This window comes from Pseudophryne corroboree, chromosome 10 (assembly GCF_028390025.1).
Source record: "Pseudophryne corroboree isolate aPseCor3 chromosome 10, aPseCor3.hap2, whole genome shotgun sequence".
Taxonomy (NCBI): domain Eukaryota; kingdom Metazoa; phylum Chordata; class Amphibia; order Anura; family Myobatrachidae; genus Pseudophryne; species Pseudophryne corroboree.
In genome coordinates this window covers 104136920-104161460 of record NC_086453.1, presented here as the reverse complement: position 1 = coordinate 104161460, position 24541 = coordinate 104136920, and the positions used below count along the sequence as shown (strand labels likewise).

The 24541-nt window shown below is 43.5% G+C and overlaps 1 protein-coding gene across 2 annotated transcripts in view; it reads left to right on the top strand.

Moving 5' to 3' along the window:
* Positions 1-14722, top strand: part of LOC134966157 (sacsin-like) — a 247483-nt gene extending 232761 nt beyond the window's left edge. For both annotated transcript variants that reach the window (XM_063942692.1, XM_063942691.1), the window contains exon 9: positions 3507-14722. In XM_063942692.1, coding sequence (XP_063798762.1) covers positions 3507-14296 — 10790 coding nt within the window. In that variant the 3' untranslated portion in view covers positions 14297-14722. The remainder of the gene's footprint in view (positions 1-3506) is intronic.
* Positions 14723-24541: the final 9819 nt, after the last annotated feature.

Genomic DNA, 24541 nt, shown 5'->3' with positions numbered 1-24541 from the left:
TTTTAAGCTCAAGGGAGCTTAGTGAACAAATTTTACTTGGGGGGTATTAAGCTCAAAGGAGCTTATGGTAACACATTTTCACCGATTGGCTCAAATTATAAGGTTCTATCGGTTAAGGTGTCAACTGTTTAGTTGACAATAAGGTTACGGATCAACTTTGTGGTTGTCCGTTATGTTATAGGGATTCTCCATTGTCAACCTCTCTATATCCTGTTCGCTCAGTAAAAAACACTGGCAAAGTACACTGAGGTACTTGGGGATATGGAGGGGGGGGAGAGTCCTAAATTTGAATATTCAGTGCCTTTGTTCGGCTACGCCCGTCCATATCCCAAGAGTACTCCAGTGCCCCCTATGGATTCAAAGAAAAGGATTTACCTGGTAAGTACCAAAATCCTATTTTTTTTATACTGGCTGGTTGTGTCTGAGTGCATAAAATTGAGATAGACTCCTTTTATGGCTTTGTTGCCAGTCTGGGTACTATGTTCGCTGTTCAGCGTCTGTGTCCTTACACAGTGGGAGACGCAGTCCACCCCGTTCAGAAGCTGTGCGTCTCCGTACCCTCATGCCGACTTAGTACTCACCAGTCTTCTTTCTTCTGGCTCTGTTAGGGGTGGCGACGTGCTGCGGGAATGTACGCTCGCCGTGGTGGGGCTTGCAAATAGTTCCCTCAGGAGCTAATGTCCTGTCAGTGGGGAACGGGACCATTAATTCTTCAAGAGGTTGGGCCGTTCCCCCCCCTAAGTCCCCGAAGCAGGCAGGCTGGTGCCATTCAGTCCTGCCTGAAAATAACAAACACAGAAAATAAATGCAGAAAACTCTTCAGGTGCTTCCAGAGACGTGACCGGATCCTCCGGGCACATTTTCTAAACTGAGTCTGGTAGGAGGGACATAGAGGGAGGAGCCAGCGCACCCTATCAAATTCTTAGTGTCCAAGGCTCCTAGTGGACTCGTCTATACCCCATGGTACTAAATGGATTACCAGTATCCCCTAGGACGTAAGAGAAAATATGATGTTTGATCATAATTGATCTTGAATATACTTTACTTATTAGGTTAAATGGGACATAATTGCAACACATTGCTTTAACTTTTTTTTTAATTATATAAGGGTGGCGTAACCCTGGGGCTTTGTACTTCCAGCATTGAAAGGTCTATTTATTTTAGAAATGTGCGGGTTCGGATTTACTTGGTTCTTAATGTCAAAATTAACGCAAGTTCGGATTTATTCAGATTTTTCTTATTGGCTATCCAAAACATGTGACATACGAGAGCCAGTAAGATGCCGTTTTGAGATCCGGGTAAATCCGAACTCTCAAATCTCAGATTTATTTAGTTGAGAAAAGTCCTTTCTCCAGTGTTTTCACAGAAGAAAGGTCTTTTCTCAGTTTATTAAAAGTTTAACACCATGGAAATCAGAGATTTTTCCAGTGTTCATCTAGGCAGTGTGACTCGCATACCTCCAGTTCCGGTATGAATGGTTGACCACTATTGTTCGACATTGACATGGTCGACCTGGACTAATGGTCGACACATGAAAAAGTCGACATGGATTTTTTTAACTGTTTTTGGTGTCATTTTTTCCGTAACATGACTAGGGACCCCAATTAGTGTACCACGTGCCCTTGCATGGTTCGGCCTCGATCCGCTACCGCTGCATTCGGCACAGGTTACTATTTCCAATTCTAGTCCACGTGGATGGTGAAGTATGAAATGTTGTAGTTTTTTTAAAAGCCATGTCGACCTCTTTATGTGTCGACCATGTCAATGTCAACCTTAACATGGTCGACCATCCGAACGGATACCCATACTTCCCTATAGACCTCTATGGGTATGGAGGCTTACTGCAATATGGCATTAACCTATACTTGGCAAAGAGGACTTGCAAAGCCGGAAAGGCTTCACTAAGCCTCTCCGGGTCAAACTACTGTACTGTGACTATGCATGTCCACTGGCCGCACATAATACGGAGACCCTTTGCTGCCAGTGAGTAGAAAAAACACCCGCAGACTGCAGGATTTTTGCAGAGGCTCTGAAAGAAACGATGGATTGGTAAATTATGGCTTAACTAAAATCTGTTTAATTGGCTATAACAGATTTTTATTTCCTGCATGTTTTATGTAAACAAATCCCTTAATCATTCTACTATAAGCAATGTGTGCAACGTTTGCAGTGAATAACTGCGCTTGTGCAACATTCACAAAATCTATTCTGCAATCTCTTTAGATACTAGCATGTAGTAAATGCAGTGTTTAAAACAATGTACTAGTATATCTCTCTGATCCCTCTCCCGGAAACCTTTGGGATGTGTAGCCCATAGGCTTCAATAGCTACCGAGGCCAACCTTATGGGGGCTGCTTTTATGATTGACAACAAGGGGGAACTGCAGTCCCCTGTACATGCATTGTAGGGATGCTTTTATATTTGAGGGTACCCCCAAAAATATCTGTCCCCAGGGAATGTCCCATATTTATTTTTGATAAATACAGTATTTTCAGAAAGGTGAAGTGACTCACAAATAGTGAGTGATAGAAATAGATAAAACTTTAGGCAAACCAAATGGAATGTTTGAGAGAGAGATTCTTAAGTGATATCTTGCATATCTGATTACATTTGTGATAAGAGCCCATTTTAGTTTTCTCATATTTTATTGTATTCTCAAGTTCTAATTTTTTTTTTTCACATTGTTGCAAATAAAATTTTGGTAATTGTTCATTAAAACTTTTTAAATAAAGCAAAAAAGACTTATGGGGGAATCCTATACCACTGCTAATAGTTTAGCCGGGGGCTATTCTATGAGCCTTGATGCTGGTGTGCTAACAGTTTAGCCGAGGGCTATTCTATTAGCCTTGATGCTGGAGTGCTAACAGTTTAGCCGGGGGCTATTCTATTAGCCTTGATGCCGGAATTTATTGGGGATTATGCTTTGCTTGTCCCAGGCAAGCAAAGCATAGTCTCCTATAAGCAGCCCCAGGAGACCCATTTTTGCGGCAATAACACATACATCCGGTAACTTATCCTGGATCTCATGTATTATCTGCCAATAGCGGTAGATTCCCACACTGCAAAAATAGGCTACAATAGGATAGCCCGATAATGTTTGTTTTGTTGTGTGGTAAACCACCGCCGGCAATAGGATTCCCCCTAAGTATGGAATTCAATTAGCTACGGTAAATTACCGTAGCAAATTGATCCCCTGGGGGCTATCCCCGAATCACCTGTCCGGAGATGGGAGAGAAAAATCTCTGATAAATGACCCAGTTTCTCAGGCGCGATCGAGAAAACACAGGGATCCGGGAACTTGTCCCGGGTCATATGTGTTTTCACCCAATCACGGGTAATGCTGTAAAAACAGGCTCTTATTGAATAACCCTAAAACACAATTGCTGCAAAGTCTCATTTTTACCACACGAAAAGTTAACTTGGGCAATTAAATACCACCCTAAATGCTAAAAATGTATTCTGTCCTTGTACTTTTGGAAGTATAACATTTGTATTTTCTTTTCTAGGAGCTTTCAAGAATCTTCTGTGTTTGGATAAAGAACTGATATGCAGGAAACTATGTGAAGCCCTTCCTCAGAGATGGAGTAACAGTTCTGACACCATCAGTTGGCATCCAGGGGATTTGGATAATCCACCAATGGAATGGATTTCCACAATATGGTCCTTTCTCCAACGATATGACCACATATTACATTTGTTTGAGAACCAACCAATTGTGCCACTGAATAGAATTACTGAAAGTTCATCTGACATTCAGCTTGCACGGCTGAAGAAAGATACAGCATTGTTTTATCAAAACTGCGATGGACACAACTTGGCTGACTGCATTACTGTGCTATTGGAGAAAGCTGGTTGCACGATAATACGACACAAGTACTCTTTGCTGTGGCACAAAGACTTACACCTTTACGTCTTGGTTCCTACACCAAATAATGTTCTACAAGCATTTTCCCATTTGAACCTAAACCAGATTCTGGAAATCCTTAAGAATGCGTCAAAAAAAAATGTAAGGAGGCTTGCAAACTTCTTTTCTCAAGCATTAGCTTTCACATCCTCTGAACTGAATTGTTTGTACAAACTACCAATTTTTTGCACTGCTCCCTGTATTACACCACCTGACTCTGAATTGGTGGCTGCAGGCCACTTACGTGCAATAGACCGTAGCACAACCCCAGCTGTGCTGGAAACCTTGGTGCTCCCAAATATTGTTATAACGAGCCGCGATGAATCGGACCAAAGACTACTACAGCTGATGAACATTACATTACTAAGAGCAGCTGATTTGGCTTTACTGATTGTAAGAGCAATTGAAAATGGCACTTATACTCGTTATCCGGACGAAGCACAGAATGCAATGGTGTGGATTTTGCGGAATGGATACGTGCTTTTTAATCAGAATGACCAACTGAAACTGATGTGCAAAAGTCTTAATTTCATACCCTGCCATGGAAAACTTAACCAACCATGTGTTCTTTATGACCCTACAATAGATATATTGAAAGAGTTGTTTGAGTCAGAAAAATTTCCCCCTGATAACTATCATGAGGATTCGATATTGCTGTCGTTAAGACTCTTGGGGTTGCAGGATTCCATACATAAAATTAAACCGGATGATGTTTTAGAAATTGCTGAGAGATTAAGCCAAGCTGAAGACTGTGTTACATCATTACAAAAAGCTGAAGCTCTGGTTAAGGTTTGCAATGATACTATGGTATTATCTCAGTTTAACAAACACAATTTAGGAAAAGTCTGCAGCCTTTCCTGGGTCCCAGTCAACACGAACAACCCACAGACTATATTACGTGAGCCAGAAAATCTGAGAAATATGATGTACCGCAACATAGTGGAGTTTTCAATGTCCATAACAAACTGCTTTAATGAAAAAGCAAGTGCCATTCTCGGCTTAAGTCTCCCGCCACCTCCTGAAAAAGTTGTGGAAAATCTTCAAGCAATCAGTATTTGCTATAAGGAAATGGACCAATACTCCTTGTATAGAAGACTCCATGACATTTACAAGTACATGCAAGATCATATTAACCAGTTTTATGATATTCTCGAAGAAATCATGATTTGGAATGGAGAGAGTTTTTCTTACCCAACTGAGGTTGTTTTATCCTATCCTGAAGGCTTGGATCTAAGTTCCAGTGTGAAGAAAGTACAATCAGATTTCTTAATTTACAAAGACCTTTTTGCCAGATGTGGTGTTAACAGCACATTGCCAGAAGATGAAGTGATTCAAATACTACATGCATTAAAACATCGTCTAGATAGTGGATGCTCTGATTCTGGAACTTCCAAAGACCTGAAGCTTGCAGTATCTATCCTGGACTGGATGAAAACCAATTCTGTACCTGGAACAGATGATCTCCCCATTCCAGTACAACTTGGTAGTACTGGATTTAGCCTTCAATCGCTCTCTGATACCCTGTATTGTGACATGGAAAATAAATGTCTCACCGCTACTTCTACTGACCGCTATATAGTACATGAAGACATCTCTGTGGCAACAGCCAGATATTTAAATATTCAGCTTTTGAGCACCAGTATATTAAACCCAGAGTATTTTGAACTATGGGGACCATCTGAACCAGTGACTCTTCGAATTAAAAATATCCTTAGAGAATACAGCGAACATGTAGAACTCTTCAAAGAAATTATACAGAATGCAGATGATGCAGAAGCCACAGTCTGCTATTTCCTGGTGGACATGAGACAGAACTCTGAGAGCCGACACAGTCTAATAGACCCCGGCATGGCCAGGTGTCATGGGCCAGCACTGTGGTCTTACAATAACAGTAAATTCACAGACCTGGATTTTATAAATATTACTCGTATTGGAGCAGCCACGAAGGAAACTCAAAAGCACAAAATTGGTAAATTTGGACTGGGATTTAACACTGTGTACCATATTACAGATGTGCCTTCCATTATGAGTGGGTCAAAAATTCTCATATTCGACCCAAATGTGAACCACTTGCAGAAACATATTACAAGTAATAACCCAGGAATCAAGTTGGATCTACAAAAAAATCCAGAAGTCCTTGAAAAATTTTCTGACCAGTTTCAGCCATACTCCAGTGTATTTGGTTGCAAGCTTACGCAACCGTTTTACTTTGACGGGACTCTCTTTCGCCTACCATTCCGGACAGAGGAAGAAGCTGGGGACTCCGACATCTGTCACCAAGCATTCAGTGGAGAACAAATCAACATCTTTATGAAAGATTTTGAAGGATCCACAGATACCCTTGTCTTCTTGAAAAATGTAAAAGAATTACATTTACGTTGTATTAACAATAGTTCTGGTCTAGAACTCCCGTTGACGAGAGTTCACCTTCAAAAGGAAAAAGTGCAAAGACTGGCTATGTCTCAAAATGCTATATTACAACAAGAACAAGTTATTGTGTCTGAATACTTAGGTGTGTATACAAGTGGCTTGGATATTAATAGCTCAAACATCATAAAAATTGTTGGGCAGCAAATATCAAGTGATGAAAAATACTACCTAACGCAGTCTAGCCTTGGGATTCAAGAATCATTTAAAATGTTCATGGAAGACCAAGAAAAATTTTCACTACCAGTTGGTGGAGCTGCTTTCCCTCTAAAGAAAAATGAGAATACTGGAAAATGGATTCCTGATTTAGTCGACTTTAATGGGACTGTGTTCTGTTTCCTCCCTCTTCCGGTTTCCTCCGGCCTGCCTTTTCACATCAATGGAAGTTTTTCAGTTATGTCAAACCGTAAGAGCTTATGGGATACAACGGTAAAGGGTGAGTGGAATAAGAAATTACTCTCTGATGCTGTACTAGTGGCTGTCCTAACTGCACTATCGCAGTTAGAAAGACTAAATCAGAATGGTAACATACAGGACTTCTGCTATCATACATTTTGGCCAGATGTCACAAAAGTCAACACTCATTTCACGGAAGTGGTGAAAAGCTTTTATCACGCGATCGCCTTCGGATTTGAAAATTCCTTGCCTGCTCTCTTTAGCAATGGCCATGAGTGTTGCACCATAAAGCATGCTTGCTTTCTAGAACTGGACAGTATTAGGGATGAGACCATTCAATACCTTGCTAAAAAATTGTTTACCCAATTTCTAAAAAAGCCATACTTGGCTATAGACTTTCCAGGATGGGTAAAGAACAGCTTCCGTGTGAGTAACTGTGCCAAGGGGCTAGAGAATAACTTATACAATCATGTAAGATTCTACAGGGAAATAATATTTGAAAACCTGGACTCTTTAGACGCAGAAGACAGAAATACCCTAGTACTACATGCCATTGACCTACAAACACCACCACTGGACAATTTACTTGTGTCAAAACCTTGCATTCCAACATCTTCACATGGCAAATTACAGTTTATTGCAAAGCTGGTGCATCCACTGGGAAAAGTGTCAGCACTGTATGACCCTGAAGAAGGATGTTTTCCTGAAGGAGCGGAGTTTCTTAAACCAGAGAGATTACACCGTTTACAGACTCTGGGTATGCTGAAGGATGAATTGCCTATGAAAGAACTCCTGATGAGAGCCTGCAAGATAAAAGCTGTATGGGAGCATGACAGAGACAAGGCTTTAAAACAAATTGGTTGCATATTGGAACTGCTAAATGATCTACTTCAACAAAATCTTGTAGAAATACAAAAGCAAGACTTCCAAGACCTTACGTTTCTTCCTGCAGTGCCACCTCAAAGCATCACTGCCCAGTTGAAAGATCTAATGTTAACAAAATCAACAGACCTTTATCATTACAAGCATAAGGCTCTTGTCTGCATGGTTAAACCAGTACTAAGCGAAGAACATTTGGGAAGCATTAAGTTGATTGGTTCTGTATGGTCTTTTTTAGGCATGGATCATCCTCCTTCTGTCCAAATTGTGATTTCTCAACTTCAGCAAGTTTGCACTGTACAAAATGTGTTGAACCCACAAGAAACTTTTCAAATTGTACTGCAATGCTATAATTATTTGAATAAACTACTTGAAAAGAAACCAAACTACACTGGCTACATTAAGGAGAAATTATCTTGTCTCTCTTTTATCTACGTCGACAGTGATTTTGTACCGTTGAATGTGGTGGCTCACAAACTTACGTTTGATGCGTTTCCTTATTTGCATCAACTGCCAAAACCTTTTGAAGCATTTCGGAAACTATGGGATTGTGTTGGAATACGTACAGAATTTTCATTTAAACATTACATTTCTGCCCTTGAAAAGATGGCTATGAAGCATAGAGGAATCCCGCTTTCGCAAAATGAACTCAGAGTGGCATTAAACTTAATTAATAGCTTATACGAGATAACTGATGTTGATCTAAGCAGTTCAGTTTATACACCGCACATTTTTGTGCCAGACAAACAATGTATATTACGTCATGTGGACAAAATCTTTTACAATGACACTCCGTGGCTTCCCTGTGAGGAAGAAGTAAATTTTTGCCATGATCAGATTCCTCGAGCTGTGCTATCCTTGGGAGTCAAAACAAAACGTCACCGTACACTTCAAAAATTAAAAATTTCTAACCTTTTTAAATGGGTTTCCGAATTTGGTGCAAAGGAAGACCTTACCACACGCATCAAGAACATTATAAAGGAGTACTCTTCGAAAAAAGATATACTGAAGGAACTTATTCAGAATGCAGATGATGCTAAAGCTACTGAAATTCATTTTGTACTGGACTGCAGAACACATGCAAGAAGAAACACATTTGGAAATGAATGGCACCCGCTACAAGGACCAGCTCTTTGTGTTTACAACAACCAAAAATTTGATACCAAAGATATTGATGGAATTCAACAGCTAGGTGTAGGTGGCAAGCAGGATAACTTGGATAAGACTGGAAAGTTTGGGCTTGGCTTTAATTCGGTATACCACATAACAGACTGTCCTTCTTTTGTGACTGGTGATACCATCATGTGTGTCTTTGACCCTAACCAAATGTTTTTGGAAACTGCTGATGATAATAGCCCAGGTGGGATGTTCAATGTGAATAATGAATTCAGGAACACCTTTCAGGATGTGTATAACACTTTTCTACCTTCTGTGTTCAACCTGCAAGAGGGCACAATTTTCCGTTTACCACTAAGGATGGCAGAGACGGTGTCAAAGTCCAAAATCAGTAACCAAACTTCATCTTTGCAGGACATAAGAAGTATGTGTGAGGATTTAGATAAAGATGCAGACAGCTTGCTTCTGTTCTTAAATAACATCAGAAACATTACTTTTTCTGAAGTTTCAAACACTGGACATATTAAACAGGTCCTCTCTATTAAAACAAAAATAGACGATATTCATGAGAAAGCATTATCTTCTTTCCAAGAAAGGTTTAGCAAAGTTGCTGAGAATAGAGGACTTTTGGCTGAGGCTTCACCATTGAGAGTATCTTTCGATGTGGAAATAACACACAGCAGATCAGAGACTGCAACCCGCTGGCTTGTAGTTAGGCAGCTGGGCATGGAAGGCATTGGCAGCATGGCTACTTTAAAGAAAATCTCAGATCGTTTACATCAAGCTCTTATTCCTCATGGCTCTATAGCGGCATGCCTCACTGATTCAATAAAAGGAAGGGCTTTCTGTACTTTGCCGCTTCCTGTAGAAACCGGTCTCCCTGTACACATCAATGCAAATTTTATTGTGGACATGGCGCGTAGAGACATCTCCAAAGAAGATGGTGATAGCCCGAAGACTGCTTGGAACATGTTTCTTCTCTCAAGTGTTACAGCACCGCTGTATTGCTGTCTTCTAGAGTGCCTGCGTGAAAAGATGATTCCGCATAAACCATGTATTTTTAAAAGTTTTGATTCTTGCAAGCTATATCTTGATCGTTTCTTACATTTTTTTCCTACAGTTACAAAATCTCTGTCACCTCACTGGCACATAGCAGTTCATACAGTCTACTTGACTATCTCAAAAAACAACAAACAAGTAATTCCGGTTTACAAGGTACATGAAAACAAACAGAAATTTGGCAAAGATACTGTGTCTGTTCAGTGGTCAAACATTGGGCAAGTCTCCATCGCTGAAGAACCATTCTTTTTCATCCCGGGCAAAATTGAAGCTATTGAAAAAATACTTCATAATATCAACATGCGATTAGCTTATGGAGGTCACGAAAACTTTCTGGGTGAAGCTTTTAAAGCAGCTGCTGTAAATGTACTTGAATTAAGCCCCCAAACCCTGTGTGATTACTTGAGACAAATTCAACTATTTCCCCGAGGTGATACCCTACCTGCTCCTGTCTCCATGTCTCTTCTCCGAGATGAAAAAAGTTGTAAATTTCTTCTAAACTATTGTCTGGAGCTTTGTTCCAAAAAAGAGACATTGGATCTGCAGGGCGTTCCTCTGCTAGTTACAGTGGATGGAATGCTTAACAATTTAGATAAGCATAATCCAAAATTTGCTTCAGAATTCCACCCCCTTTTCCCAGATGAAAGTAGCCAGTTTGCGAAAGACATAATCCTTTATAGAAACAATCTTGTAAAAGAAGGTTTCTACAGAGACTTAACTGTTGAGAATTCTGCCGTTTTAGTCAAGAATCACCTTGGTCCGATACATGAAATAACGTCTACAACAAATGGATCTGGCCTTTTACTTCCACAAGACAAAGTGGACTGGTTTAAAATGCTATGGAGTTTTTTTAAAAGTGAAATACAAAAGCAGAAAGCAGAAAATCAAGAGGAGCTATTTATTGGAATTATTTCTCTGTATTATCACTGGGCAATTGTACCTGTCTGTTTTAAAAAAGACTCTAAAACAAGCATCCTTTCTCCTTCTCATTTTAGGAACATTTGCTCTTCAGTCTTCAATTACTTTGGCAAGTACTTGTTCAAATTGGGATTCCCTAAATTAGAATTGAGTGTATTTCCTGAGGAAATTATTAGCTGCATAAGGAGTCAACTGTTGGATACGGAAAATGTTGAAGTGGTGATCAAACAACTGAATTCTAGAAGTGATCTTCACTGGGAATTAATGGAAAACTTTGAGCTTGATATGCTTTTGTGGAATATCTTATCAAAGTTAGCATCCCACAAAAACCGAAAGTCTCTTATGCAAATGATCCAATCTTTACCATTATTTGAAAACCATCAAGGCAAGAGAAAATGCTTAACTGTATATCAAAACAAGTATATTCTTGACACAGCGTTTGTCCTGAACTCTCTTAACCTCTCTGAAATAGACCCTCAAACAATATTTCTTAAAAATACTCCTCTTAACAAGGAGGTTGGTAAATACATGGGTATTCCATTAATCAATGACTTGGCGTTACTTACAGATTTCCTCCTCCGTCACCTTGCATCCCTTAGTGACAATCAATTACTAGACGTTCTCAGTTTGGCTTTGGAAGTGCAACATTTGGAAGCTTTCAGAAAAAAAGAAGACTATATTTTAACTACCCTAAAATCTGTAAGATTAATCAGAGACAAACAGGGAGTACTTCAACAGGCATCACACTTTTATGATAAGACTGTGGCGATATTTTCAACACTTGAACTCCAGGAATGGTTTATCCCTGATAATTTATCAAAGATATTTGAAAAGATGCAATCTCAATTCTACTCTCTCATGAGAAAACTTGGGATGAAGTGCTCACTTTCAGAAGCTGATTTTATAAGATTTGCAACAATGATTCAAAAGGATTCAAAAGGGACACACAATTTAAAATCACTAATTCCCAAGGCTAAGGCATTGTTTAAATATTTGCTAGCTATGAATGTAGAGGAACTCAGCAGTGGGTTTGCAGCTGAGGTAGGAAACATCTCCTTTGTCATTCCTTCTGATGTCAAATCTCATTTAAAAGCGCTTCACCCTTCATATACCGAGAATGTCAACACAGTGGCACTTCATGGGTCTCTACTAGCACCAGAGTGTTATGAGCCATTGGTTTGGACATCCATGTCCCGAATAAAAAACGATTCAAAATGTAGCAAGAAAATGCAGACATTTCTGAGACAATGTGGAGTTCATCATGAGCCACCTATTGAACAGGTAATTGAGAATGTGAAAAATGTGTGTAAATCTCAATGTGATAGCAAAGAGTTACAAGAAATTAGATGTCATGTCTTAAAAGAAATGTATAATTTTCTTCAAAAAAAAGGGCCAGATATTGACATTACTCCTCTAGAGAATGTACCTTTCATTTTAGTAGATGACTGTAGAAATATTGCAGAGAAAAAGCAAGTTGTTTTTAGTCTTCAGTGGGAAAATAATCTCCAGCCATACCTGTACAAGCTGCCTCCTTTGCTTGCATGTTATAGTGCTCTCTTCCAAAAAGTGGGAGTTGAAGCTGAGCCTTCTGTGTTTCACTTTGCAAATGTTCTTTCAACAATTTATAAAGAGACATTAGACAAAAAGTCTTTGCACGCCAATCTCATAAAGACCGTCTCTGAAGCTATACATCAGCTCTTCAAACTTGTAGAGATCAAAAAAGCAAAAAATCTCCAAAACCTCAAAACTCTTTATCTGCTAGCCACTGATGGCAAACTCTACGAGTCCTCTAGTCTGGTCCTAAATGACTGCCGTTCCAGGATTACAACAGGCAAATTAAAGCATATATTTAAGTTTGTAAACGATTGGTCATGTGACCTTTACACACTACAAAATCTCATGAAATGTTTACCTGTGGATATTCGTCCAAGAATGCTTTCTGATATTACTGATGAGTTTCTTGATGTCAACTTACTAAAGCTTTGTACATATGGTGAAGACTGTCTACTTAAAAGAAGGTTAACAGAAATACTTCTTTCTTTAGTATTTCAAGATGGTCTAATTTGCCTTCTACGACACCAGAGCAGTGGAAAAATGACACAGGAGGAGGCTACAAAGAAGTGTGGTATCATTTTTGGAAAGTTAGAGATAATTTGTTGCCTTGAAATAAAGACTTTTCTTATGTATGAAGATAAACCATTGGATGGCACTCAGATGCTAAAAACAGTTGACATAAAGTGCAAGGAAAGCTGTTGTAAACTTTATCTTGAACATAGTGAATCAATGGTGGCCAGAAAGGCTATGAAAGTGGCAGATGCTCTTGCAAAACAAATCAATATCCTAATGGAAAATGTTTTAACACATAATTCTGTACAAATTGTCAGGGAAATGCTGACCTGCGAAGATGCTAATGAAATAATTGAAGTGCTGAAAGAGCATAACTTACAGAGCTATAACACTGGAAACGCAAATGCTTTTTCATTGCCAAATGCTGGAGAAAAAATTCCCAGTGAATGGTATGATTGTTTAGACATGAGCATTTTGAATACTTTCAAAGTAGATGACTATGTGGGCTACCTGGATCCTTTAAACAAATCCTACTTATATGCTATAATCATTGAAGAACTGGACAATCTGAAATTTGAAGGCTGTGAAATGCAAATGTATCGCATAAACATCGGTCAAGATAAAATGGTTGATGTTAGTGTGTTTGATTTGTATCATTTCAAAAGGTCTGTGAGCCAAAGTATGAAAACTCTTGTTTTGCACGAGAATCCACAACCTCAAGAAGAAATTCCTGAAAAATGGCATACATCATCCATGGAAGAAATTAAAAAAGAAATTGATCTACAGTTAAGCAAAATATGGGGATTACCTACAGTTGAACGGATGAAAGCAATAAGACGGCTCTATCTAAAGTACCATCCAGACAAAAACATTGGCCAAGAGGACATATCAACAGATATATTCAAATATCTTCAGCAAAGAATCAAAGTATTGGAATCTGGTGGGAAATTGAGCCATTGCCACAAGTCAACCAATCATTCTGGTACTTCCAGCAGCTCTTCTAAGTTTTGGGCAAACTGGGACGAAGAAGCTTTCCAACACAAACAAAATCGTGAACGCTTTTCACATAGAACCAGATATAATTATGATTTTTGGGGATACCACAGCAATCCTACTAGACCAAATCCTCCAGAGGCTGAGCGATGGTTGAGGCAAGCCATGTGTGATATGAAGGCTGCAGAACATGATGTTGGCCATCACCACACAGAATGGGTGTTTTACAAAGTACATCAAGCTGTAGAAAAGGCTTTATTTGCAGCACAGTATATGAAGTCTGGAAAAACTGACAAGGGTTGTGGTATAGTCTCTTTAGCGGAAAAGGTATCCCACTACTGTAGCAGTCTGCACAGCATTGGTAAGCACGTGTTACAAATGGAAATACATGGGGTAGATAAGCAAAAAACACAATACCCTAATTACCACACTCCACCCGGCATTCCCAATAATAGATGTGCCTCTGATCTAGAAAAAACTATTATTACTCTAGCTAGGAATGTCCTACAGAAAATAGAACTCTATGTCCTCAAATGAGAAGTGCTCAAAATGCACCGTGCTTCATGGCTCCAAGTGATGGCATTACAATCTTTACTACATTTCACTGTTGTAATTACTCTGTAGTTTTCTATTGTTATTGAGAATAGAATCCTAAAAGGAATGTTCATATTTTGCCTTGTGGTGGTATTGTACTACGCACTACTAATTTAGCAAATGTATAAGTATATTATATTTTATTAAAGCAAGCACAATATGAAAATAGTTCTATACTGTTATTTATTTTTCTCATTGACTGTCTAGGTAATAATAATTTTCCAAAATAATTTGCAATAAAATGTGTTATGCATACATACTGTATGTGGTGTTTTTTAGCCTTATTTCAGTGCACCCTGATAGACCAGTTTATTATTGCTCAGCTGTCTTGGCATATATTTTTTTCAATAAAGGTAATGTTTTTTTGTTTTTTTTTTGTTTTACATAAGTGGTGTAAAAAGAAAAAATCATACTTATTGTTAAAATTAGATAACTAATAATAGGCCCATTTATCTAATTTAGACACAGGTGGTCATTCCGAGTTGTTTGCTCGTTGCCGATTTTCGTTATTTTGCGATTTTCCGCTTACTGCGCATGCGCAATGTCCGCAGTGCGACTGCGCCAAGTAAATTTGCTATGCAGTTAGGTATTTTACTCACGGCATTACAAGGTTTTTTCTTCGTTCTGGTGATCGTAATGTGATTGACAGGAAGTGGGTGTTTCTGGGCGGAAACAGGCCGTTTTATGGGTGTGTGCGAAAAAACGCTACCGTTTCTAGGAAAAACGCGGGAGTGGCCGGAGAAACGGAGGAGTGTCTGGGCGAACGCTGGGTGTGTTTGTGATGTCAAACCAGGAACGACAAGCATTGAACTGATCGCAGATGCCGAGTAAGTCTGGAGCTACTCAGAAACTGCTAAGAGAGGTCTAATCGCAATATTGCAAATCCGTCGGTCGCAATTTTGAGAAGCTAAGATTCACTCCCTGTAGGCGGCTTAGCGTGTGCAAAGCTGCTAAAAGCAGCTTGCGAGCGAACAACTCGGAATGAGGGCCATAGTACAAGCACTTCCTGCTTTGTTGAGTACAATTTAATTTTAATGATGTGTCTAATGCTACACAAAATATTAGCAGTGCTTTTCCTCTTCTTTACCAGTCTTACTTTCTTCTGCCCTACTAGTGTCCACAGCCCCATTAACTATAATTTACTCATCATTCAGTGGCAAAATTTGAGTTTGTCTACCGCTAAATTGAGTTTATTGTTTAATTTGCACTTGACTGATAAAAGCAGTTGATTAACTGCTGGTTTTCATCACAAAATTTGGTGCAAGTAAATTAGGCAGTGTAACTCTTCAGGACTGCTTTCTGTGCATATGCAATTCGGGCACACTAGCTGTGCAATGCGGTGTGCTTCAATTTCTGAATTGGTTATCTTCAAGTCAAGAACTTGATAATGAAAATCTTTGGTTTGCAGCCATATACAACAACTCATTACTAAACACGTTTCTTCAGACGTGGGGCCTAATTCAGACCTGATCGTAGGCCGGCTACGATCAGGCACACGGACATGTGGGGGGACGCCCAGCACAGGGCTAGTCCGACCCACATGTCAGGCCCGATGCGATGCTTTTGTACTTCAGGAATAGCTCTCGGCCGTCGCTGCCCGGGTCACAGCGGCTGCGTGTGACGTGTGGCATGGTCCGGCCACACCTGCTTTGGCCGGACCGTGCACCCTAAACGGCGGCTTAACACCGCAGTCCCGCCCAGCGAACGTCTCTGCCTGTCAATCAGGCAAAGGCGATCACTAGGCTACGACAGCCGTCAGGTGTCAGCCATGCGCCGGCGCATGCGCGCTTCAGACCCGATCGCTGCTGTGCGAAAATGCACAGCAGCGATCTGGTCTGAATGACCCCCATGGACACTTTGAAGCATAGGAGTGCAAAATGGGTCCTATTTAGACCTCAGCTTTAGACCTTTGCTTGCCACCGTCATTCAGTCCTTGCAGGTACGCGGTAATAATGCGCAAGGTGAGCCACTAGTTCTCAGATGTGTTCTCCCCCAAGGTATTCCAAAGTTTACCACTGCTTTCAGCGTCCAGTTGTCCCGCAGATCACTGCCCCTGTGCCATACCGAGAATCAGGTAGTTGATGTTGATCACTGCTCCATCAGTGACTGGTCACTAAGAAAGTTCTGTGCAACCAGACAACAAAGAGTCATCAGGCAGCCGCTCACATACTCTATGGTCACTAATTACTGCACAGTACAGACCTCTAGAGTAGTAACTTTCACAGCCCCAGAAAGAGGCATAGTATGAAATTGAGATAGGGAAGGGGGGAATAGATAAATAATACGAGAGAAACTGAGAACTCTCAAGACCGGTAATATGAGAGACAAAAAATAGGACACGCTGTATCCAACTGGTGGTGTATACAATACACAGACCATTATAGTTACTATACAATACAGAGAGAATTCTATTAATATCTGTACAATTCAAGGAGCATTCTAATGACCAATATACATTCCTGAGCAGATTCTAATTGCCTCTATACAATACACCCGTTATTAATGTGACTTCCATACAGGGGCGTCAGAATGTTTTTTGGTTGGGGGGGGGCAAGATAAAATCTCAGTTTGGCGCCCCTAGCTCCTTGCCGCCTTAAGTCTCTTGCTTCTGTATGGAACTCTATGGAGCAGCTGGGAGTTGCTCCTTGTACACATTACACCTGTTAGAGCCCCTTATACACATTATGCCAGGTAGAACCCACTACATACATTACGCCTGGTAGAACCCATTATACACATTGCGCCTGGTAGAGCTACTTGTACACATTATACCTGGTAGAGCCCATTACACGTTACACATTACACTTGGTAGAGCCCATTACACATGTTACACAATACGCCTGGTAGAGCCCATTACACATGTTACACATTACACCTGGTAGAGCCCATTACATATGTTACACAATACGGCTGGTAGAGCCCATTACACATGTTACACAATACGCCTGGTAGAGACCATTATACACAATATGCCTGGTAGAGCCCATTACACATGTTACACAATACGCCTTGTAGAGCTCATTATACACAATACGCCTGGTAGAGCCCATTACACGTTACACATTACGCCTGGTAGAGTCCCATTATACACAATACGCTTGGTAGAGCCCATTACACATGTAACACAATACGCCTGGTAGAGCCCATTACACATGTTACACATTACGCCTGGTAGAGCCCATTACACATGTTACATATTACACCTGGTAGAGCTCATTATACACAATACGCCTGGTAGAGCTCTGTCATGACTAAGGTTTTTGTGAACCCGGTGCTAGCGAAGTCTGCGCGGGCGACTGGAGGACTACACGAATACCACCACTGACCTGGTTTGGAAGTGTTGTGGACTCGGGGTCTCTTCCGGTGACTGGGAAGAGGAACCGCGGCAGAGATGGCCGAATCCAGGTTCTCCTCATGCAGGATGAGGTCGGCAGACAGGAAGCACGTGTGGGCGCTGAAGGTCTCCTGAAAGACAGAACTGGAAAGGCGCTGATGAATCAGTGAAGAATAACAGGTACAACTGTGCTAAAGGGCACGGGGTGCTTGGGGACACTGAGATGCTTGGAGACACTGAGGTGCTTGGAGACACTGAGGTGCTTGGAGACACTGAGGTACTTGGAGACACTGAGGTACTTGGAGACACTGAGGTGCGTGGAGGCACGGAGATGCTGAGTCACGGAGGTACTGAGGCACGGAGGTGCTGGGGCACTGAGGTGCTGAAAGCACGGAGATACTGAGGCACGGAGGTGCTGAGGCACGGAGATGCTGAGTCACGGAGGTGCTGGAAGCATGGAGGTGCTGAGGCACGGAGGTGCTGGAAGCACGGAAGTACTGAGCTCTGGAGATCCGATCTACAACAGTAGTAAAACTGAAACACGACAGCTGTGGTTTTCAGTGGAGAACACGGAATTCAGTACTGTGCCTTTAAGACGAAACATTGCAGCTGTGCCTTTACATTGAGACTCAGGGAAATGGTGAAATCAAATGGCAACACACAAGTAAACCAAATGGTAACAAGGGAACAGAGTTTCCACAGGAACTTAGGTACAAAGGTTACCTTAAGGGAGCTCAGCATAAAGACTCACACAAGGCTGTATGTGACACGAGGAACTGGCCCAGATTCTAACTCAGCCTCCTGATTTATACTTCCTGGTCCTTGATGATTGGTGAGCAGGATTAGGTGATGCAGACAGTCTCAGGCTGGCAGAGGATTGGACAACTCTGGGTCAGGTGAACAGACACTGTCATGTGACTACTCTAGCCAAGGCCGTGATGTAGAATGAGGCCTAGCAGGTCGAGAGAACACTGAAGCCTGGACTTCTGCAAAACACAGGATGCTGGCTTTTAGACCTAAAGTTCAGATTACTGAATTCAGCCTCACACAGGAGATCACCACAGGTGGAGCTAATTAACTATTACCTCTCAGGCAGAGAACTCAGGAAAACTCATAGTGCTGACAAGCTGTTTAACTCTGTGAGTGAAAGGACACAGGATCCAGGACAGATGGCAGGGGTAAGTCACCAAATATAAAACCTACAGTCAGGATTGTGACAGTATCCCCCTCTTCAAGGGTGGACTCCGGACACCCATCTTAAATCTTAGAGGAACTTGAGAAATTCATACAGAAGAATTTAGGACCTTCGTTGATGCCTCTGCTTCTTACGGGAACGTTTGGTTTTGACCAAGGACAGCGGGATCTCCTGTAAAGAAAAACCTTCCTTAGAAAACATGGGGCCTTCCAAGAAAGGAGTAGCATCATGAACTGGATCAAATTCAGAGTCTGAGTCCAAGTCTATTGGAAGATATGAATCTCCCATAGATACACAGTTTGCAGATGAAAAGGAGGTGCACTGGAGTTTTAAATTCTCTGGGCTAGGAGAGACTCCAACATGAGCAATTTTAATGGTCGGATTCTTACCGAAGGAGATTCTTAGATTATCCCTGGGAGGACAGCACAAACTTCCTTCTGCATTCCCTTTAGAGCAGGATATCTTTACCGAGTCAGATTCCATAGGTTTAGGACCAAATTCTTTAACCACAGCATTACTAAAAGTCTGTAAGTCATGGAACACAAGATCATTACTCTCAAAAAGCATGTTGGCCCACTCCAAAGCTCTTCCTCTGAATGCCAGGAACAGATATCGAGTAACGTTGGAAGGAGTTACTGCACCTGAAGGATCAGACTCCATCCGAGAGAGAAATTGTTCAACCAGAGCGGCGTATTGCAGTAAATCTCCATCGAAGTAAATAGGTGGTAAACCATCAGACGAAAGCTTAGAGGCTGAAACTGGAGAAATCTTTGACTGGACGAGTAGGACTGGATTGGATCCGAGGATACTAGAATTGGCCGGAACCAAAGGAGACTGACCAGGCTGGTCCTGGAGTAACACTGGACCGGCTGGAACCGGAACGAACTGACCAGGCGGAGCCTGGAGTATTGCTGGACCGGCTGGAACCGGGACGGACTGACCAGACTGAGCCCTTTCTTCACGGGGCTGAACTAAGGCAGGAGCCCCCTCTTCACGGGGCTGGGCTGAGGCAAAAGCCCCCACTTCACGGGGCTGGGCTGAGGCAAAAGCCCCCACTTCACGGGGCTGGGCTGAGGCAAGAGCCCCCACTTCACGGGGCTGGGCTGAGGCAAGAGCCCCCACTTCACGGGGCTGGGCTGAGGCAAGAGCCCCCACTTCACGGGGCTGGGCTGAGGCAAGAGCCCCCACTTCACGGGGCTGGGCTGAGGCAAGAGCCCCCACTTCACGGGGCTGGGCTGAGGCAAGAGCCCCCTCTTCGCGGGGCTGGGCAGCACTCTAGACTCTCTGGCTGGGCAGCACTCTGAAGACTCTCTGGCTGGGCAGCACTCTGAAGACTCTCTGGCTGGGCAGCACTCTGAAGACTCTCTGGCTGGGCAGCACTCTGAAGACTCTCTGGCTGGGCAGCACTCTGAAGACTCTCTGGCTGGGCAGCACTCTGAAGACTCTCTGGCTGGGCAGCGCTCTGCAGACTCTCTGGCTGGGCAGCGCTCTGCAGACTCTCTGGCTGGGCAGCGCTCTGCAGACTCTCTGGCTGGGCAGCGCTCTGCAGACTCTCTGGCTGGGCAGCGCTCTGCAGACTCTCTGGCAGGGCAGCGCTCTGTAGACTCTCTGGCAGGGCAGCGCTCTGTAGTCTCACTGGCTGGACAGCGCTCTGTAGTCTCTCTGGCTGGGCAGCGCTCTGAAGACTCTCTGGCTGGGCAGCGCTCTGAAGACTCTCTGGCTGGGCAGCGCTCTGCAGACTCTCTGGCTGGGCAGCGCTCTGCAGACTCTCTGGCTGGGCAGCGCTCTGTAGACTCTCTGGCTGGGCAGCGCTCTGAAGTCTCTTTGGCTGGGCAGCGCTCTGAAGTCTCTCTAAACCCCTCACTGGGGCTGAAGACACGGACGCCCTCCCTGGGGCTGGACACTCTGAAGACGCCCCTCCTGGGGCTAGACACTTTGAAGACGCCCCTCCTGGGGCTGGACACTCTGAAGACGCCCCTCCTGGGGCTGGACACTCTGAAGACGCCCCTCCTGGGGCTGGACACTCTGAAGACGCCCCTCCTGGGGCTGGACACTCTGAAGACGCCCCTCCTGGGGCTGGACACTTTGAAGAAACCCCTCCTGGGGCTGGACACCCGGACTCCTCTGTGACTCTAAATGGCTTGAATATTCTTCTCTGGACACCCAACTTGGGATAAGGTCTTTTAATCACCGGACCCCAGTCATAAATTTGAGTCTCTTTCAGAGTAGCCATCTTGATACCCCCGTCAGCAGTAGCAGGATCGGCTACTGTGGATGACTTGTAGACATAAGCACTGTGATACTGAGATTTGTCACCATTCCCTGGCTTGCGAAGAATGCAGTCTTTAACAAAATGACCGGAATTTCCACAGTAAAGACAGAGGTGTAGCTCCCTACGCCGCTGACGTTCAGCTTCAGAGAGCTTGGGCCGTGGATAGCTCTGATGAACAACTTTTCCTTGCACAGAGGAAGAGACTCTATTAACTGGTTGGGACAAAACAGGATCAACAACGTTGGTAGTATTCCTGAGGAGATCAGGCATCACAGAGAGAATACTAGGCAAAAGTTCTTGTAACTGTAGTAACATCTGGTAGAAAATCTGCAATTGGTCAGGAGTCTTAGAGCAGAAGGTCAGAGAATCTCTGGAAAAAGAATTCCGCTGCAGACACTGTGCCAATTGATGCTGAGTCGACTCCAGACCTTCCAAGCGTCCTGCAATATTGCTTAGGAGGTCCTGCGTCAGACAAACACTTTCGGCCGGGTCCATGTGGCCAGTTCCTACTGTCATGACTAAGGTTTTTGTGAACCCGGTGCTAGCGAAGTCTGCGCGGGCGACTGGAGGACTACACGAATACCACCACTGACCTGGTTTGGAAGTGTTGTGGACTCGGGGTCTCTTCCGGTGACTGGGAAGAGGAACCGCGGCAGAGATGGCCGAATCCAGGTTCTCCTCATGCAGGATGAGGTCGGCAGACAGGAAGCACGTGTGGGCGCTGAAGGTCTCCTGAAAGACCGAACTGGAAAGGCGCTGATGAATCAGTGAAGAATAACAGGTACAACTGTGCTAAAGGGCACGGGGTGCTTGGGGACACTGAGATGCTTGGAGACACTGAGGTGCTTGGAGACACTGAGGTGCTTGGAGACACTGAGGTGCTTGGAGACACTGAGGTGCTTGGAGACACTGAGGTGCGTGGAGGCACGGAGATGCTGAGTCACGGAGGTACTGAGGCACGGAGGTGCTGGAAGCACGGAGGTACTGAGGCACTGAGGTGCTGAAAGCACGGAGGTACTGAGGCACTGAGGTGCTGAAAGCACGGAGATACTGAGGCACGGAGGTGCTGAGGCACGGAGATGCTGAGTCACGGAGGTGCTGGAAGCACGGAGGTGCTGGAAGCACGGAAGTACTGAGCTCTGGAGATCCGATCTACAACAGTAGTAAAACTGAAACACGACAGCTGTGGTTTTCAGTGGAGAACACGGAATTCAGTACTGTGCCTTTAAGACGAAACATTGCAGCTGTGCCTTTACATTGAGACTCAGGGAAATGGTGAAATCAAATGGCAACACACAAGTAAACCAAACGGTAACAAGGGAACAGAGTTTCCACAGGAACTTAGGTACAAAGGTTACCTTAAGGGAGCTCAGCATAAAGACTCACACAAGGCTGTATGTGACACGAGGAACTGGCCCAGATTCTAACTCAGCCTCCTGATTTATACTTCCTGGTCCTTGATGATTGGTGAGCAGGATTAGGTGATGCAGACAGTCTCAGGCTGGCAGAGGATTGGACAACTCTGGGTCAGGTGAACAGACACTGTCATGTGACTACTCTAGCCAAGGCCGTGATGTAGAATGAGGCCTAGCAGGCCGAGAGAACACTGAAGCCTGGACTTCTGCAAAACACAGGATGCTGGCTTTTAGACCTAAAGTTCAGATTACTGAATTCAGCCTCACACAGGAGATCACCACAGGTGGAGCTAATTAACTATTACCTCTCAGGCAGAGAACTCAGGAAAACTCATAGTGCTGACAAGCTGTTTAACTCTGTGAGTGAAAGGACACAGGATCCAGGACAGATGGCAGGGGTAAGTCACCAAATATAAAACCTACAGTCAGGATTGTGACAAGCTCATTACACATGTGACACATTACGCCTGGTAGAGCTCATTACACATGTTGCACATTACGCCTGGTAGAGCCCATTATACACAATACGCCTGGTAGAGCCCATTACACGTTACACATTACGCCTGGTAGAGCCCATTATACACAATACGCCTGGTAGAGCCCATTATACACAATACGCCTGGTAGAGCCCATTATACACAATACGCCTGGTAGAGCCCATTACACATGTTACACAATACGCCTGGTAGAGCCCATTACACGTTACACATTACGCCTGGTAGAGCCCATTACACATGTTACATATTACACCTGGTAGAGCCCATTATACACAATACGCCTGGTAGAGCCCATTACACGTTACACATTACGCCTGGTAGAGCCCATTACACATGTTACACAATACGCCTGGTAGAGCCCATTACACATGTTACACATTATGCCTCATAGAGCCTATTATGCACATCTGATAGGTAGAGCGCCTCCTCCTCCTTAGTGGTACTCTCCCTACTCCTTCCCCACAGCCAGCAGCTATGCTGCTGTTACCTCTGCTGTTACGCGCAGCATGACTCCGCAGAGCGCAGACACTGTAGGCTTACGAGGCAGGGGGTGGAGCACATGGGGAAGTAGTGCCGGATTAAGGCCATTGGGTCCCGGGCACTTCAGACAGTAGGGCCCCTAATAAAGAGCAGGCAGTTTGATTATATACACACATACATAAATACAGTATGCGTTCAGGGTCCCGGCAGCCGTAATACTGACACCGAAGTCCTGCCAGCTGCAAGAATACCGACACTGGAATCCCAAAGAGATCAGGATACAGACGAAGATATAGTATCCCGACAGCCAGGATCCCGAAGGTAAGTATGAACTTCTGGGTTAGGTTTAGCGTGCGGGAGTGGGTATTAAGTTTAGGCACACTCCAGAGGGGTTAGGGTTAGGCTGCAGGGTGGGGAAGGTTAGGGCTAGCCTGCAGAGAAGGGGGTTTAGGGTTAGGCACTATGGGGGGAGGGTTGGGTTTAGGCTGCGGGAAGGGGAGGGGGGTTAGGTTTAGGCACCACCGGGCGGAGGTTAGGGTTAGGCTGCGGACAGCAAGGGTTAGGGGGTATGGGAGGGTGGTTAAGGTACCCTGTGCACCCCTGTCTGCATTGCCGCGATTAGGATGCCGGCATCGGTATACTGATTGCCGGCGTCCCGACCCCCGGCCTTTCACACTGAACCCATATTATCTATCTATCTATCCACATATATATCTTCGTATGTGTGTGTGTGTGTATATATATATATATATATATAGCAGCCATTCCATTCCATACAGCGGCACTCGGAGTCTGGTTTAAAAGGTGCAATAAAGTGCTTTTAATCGGTCATGGTAACAATTTGCAATCCAACGTTTCGGGGTGTATCCCACCCCTTTGTCAAGGTGAGCAAACGAAACTTTTTCGTTTGCTCACCTTGACAAAGGGGTGGGATACACCCCGAAACGTTGGATTGCAAATTGTTACCATGACCGATTAAAAGCACTTTATTGCAC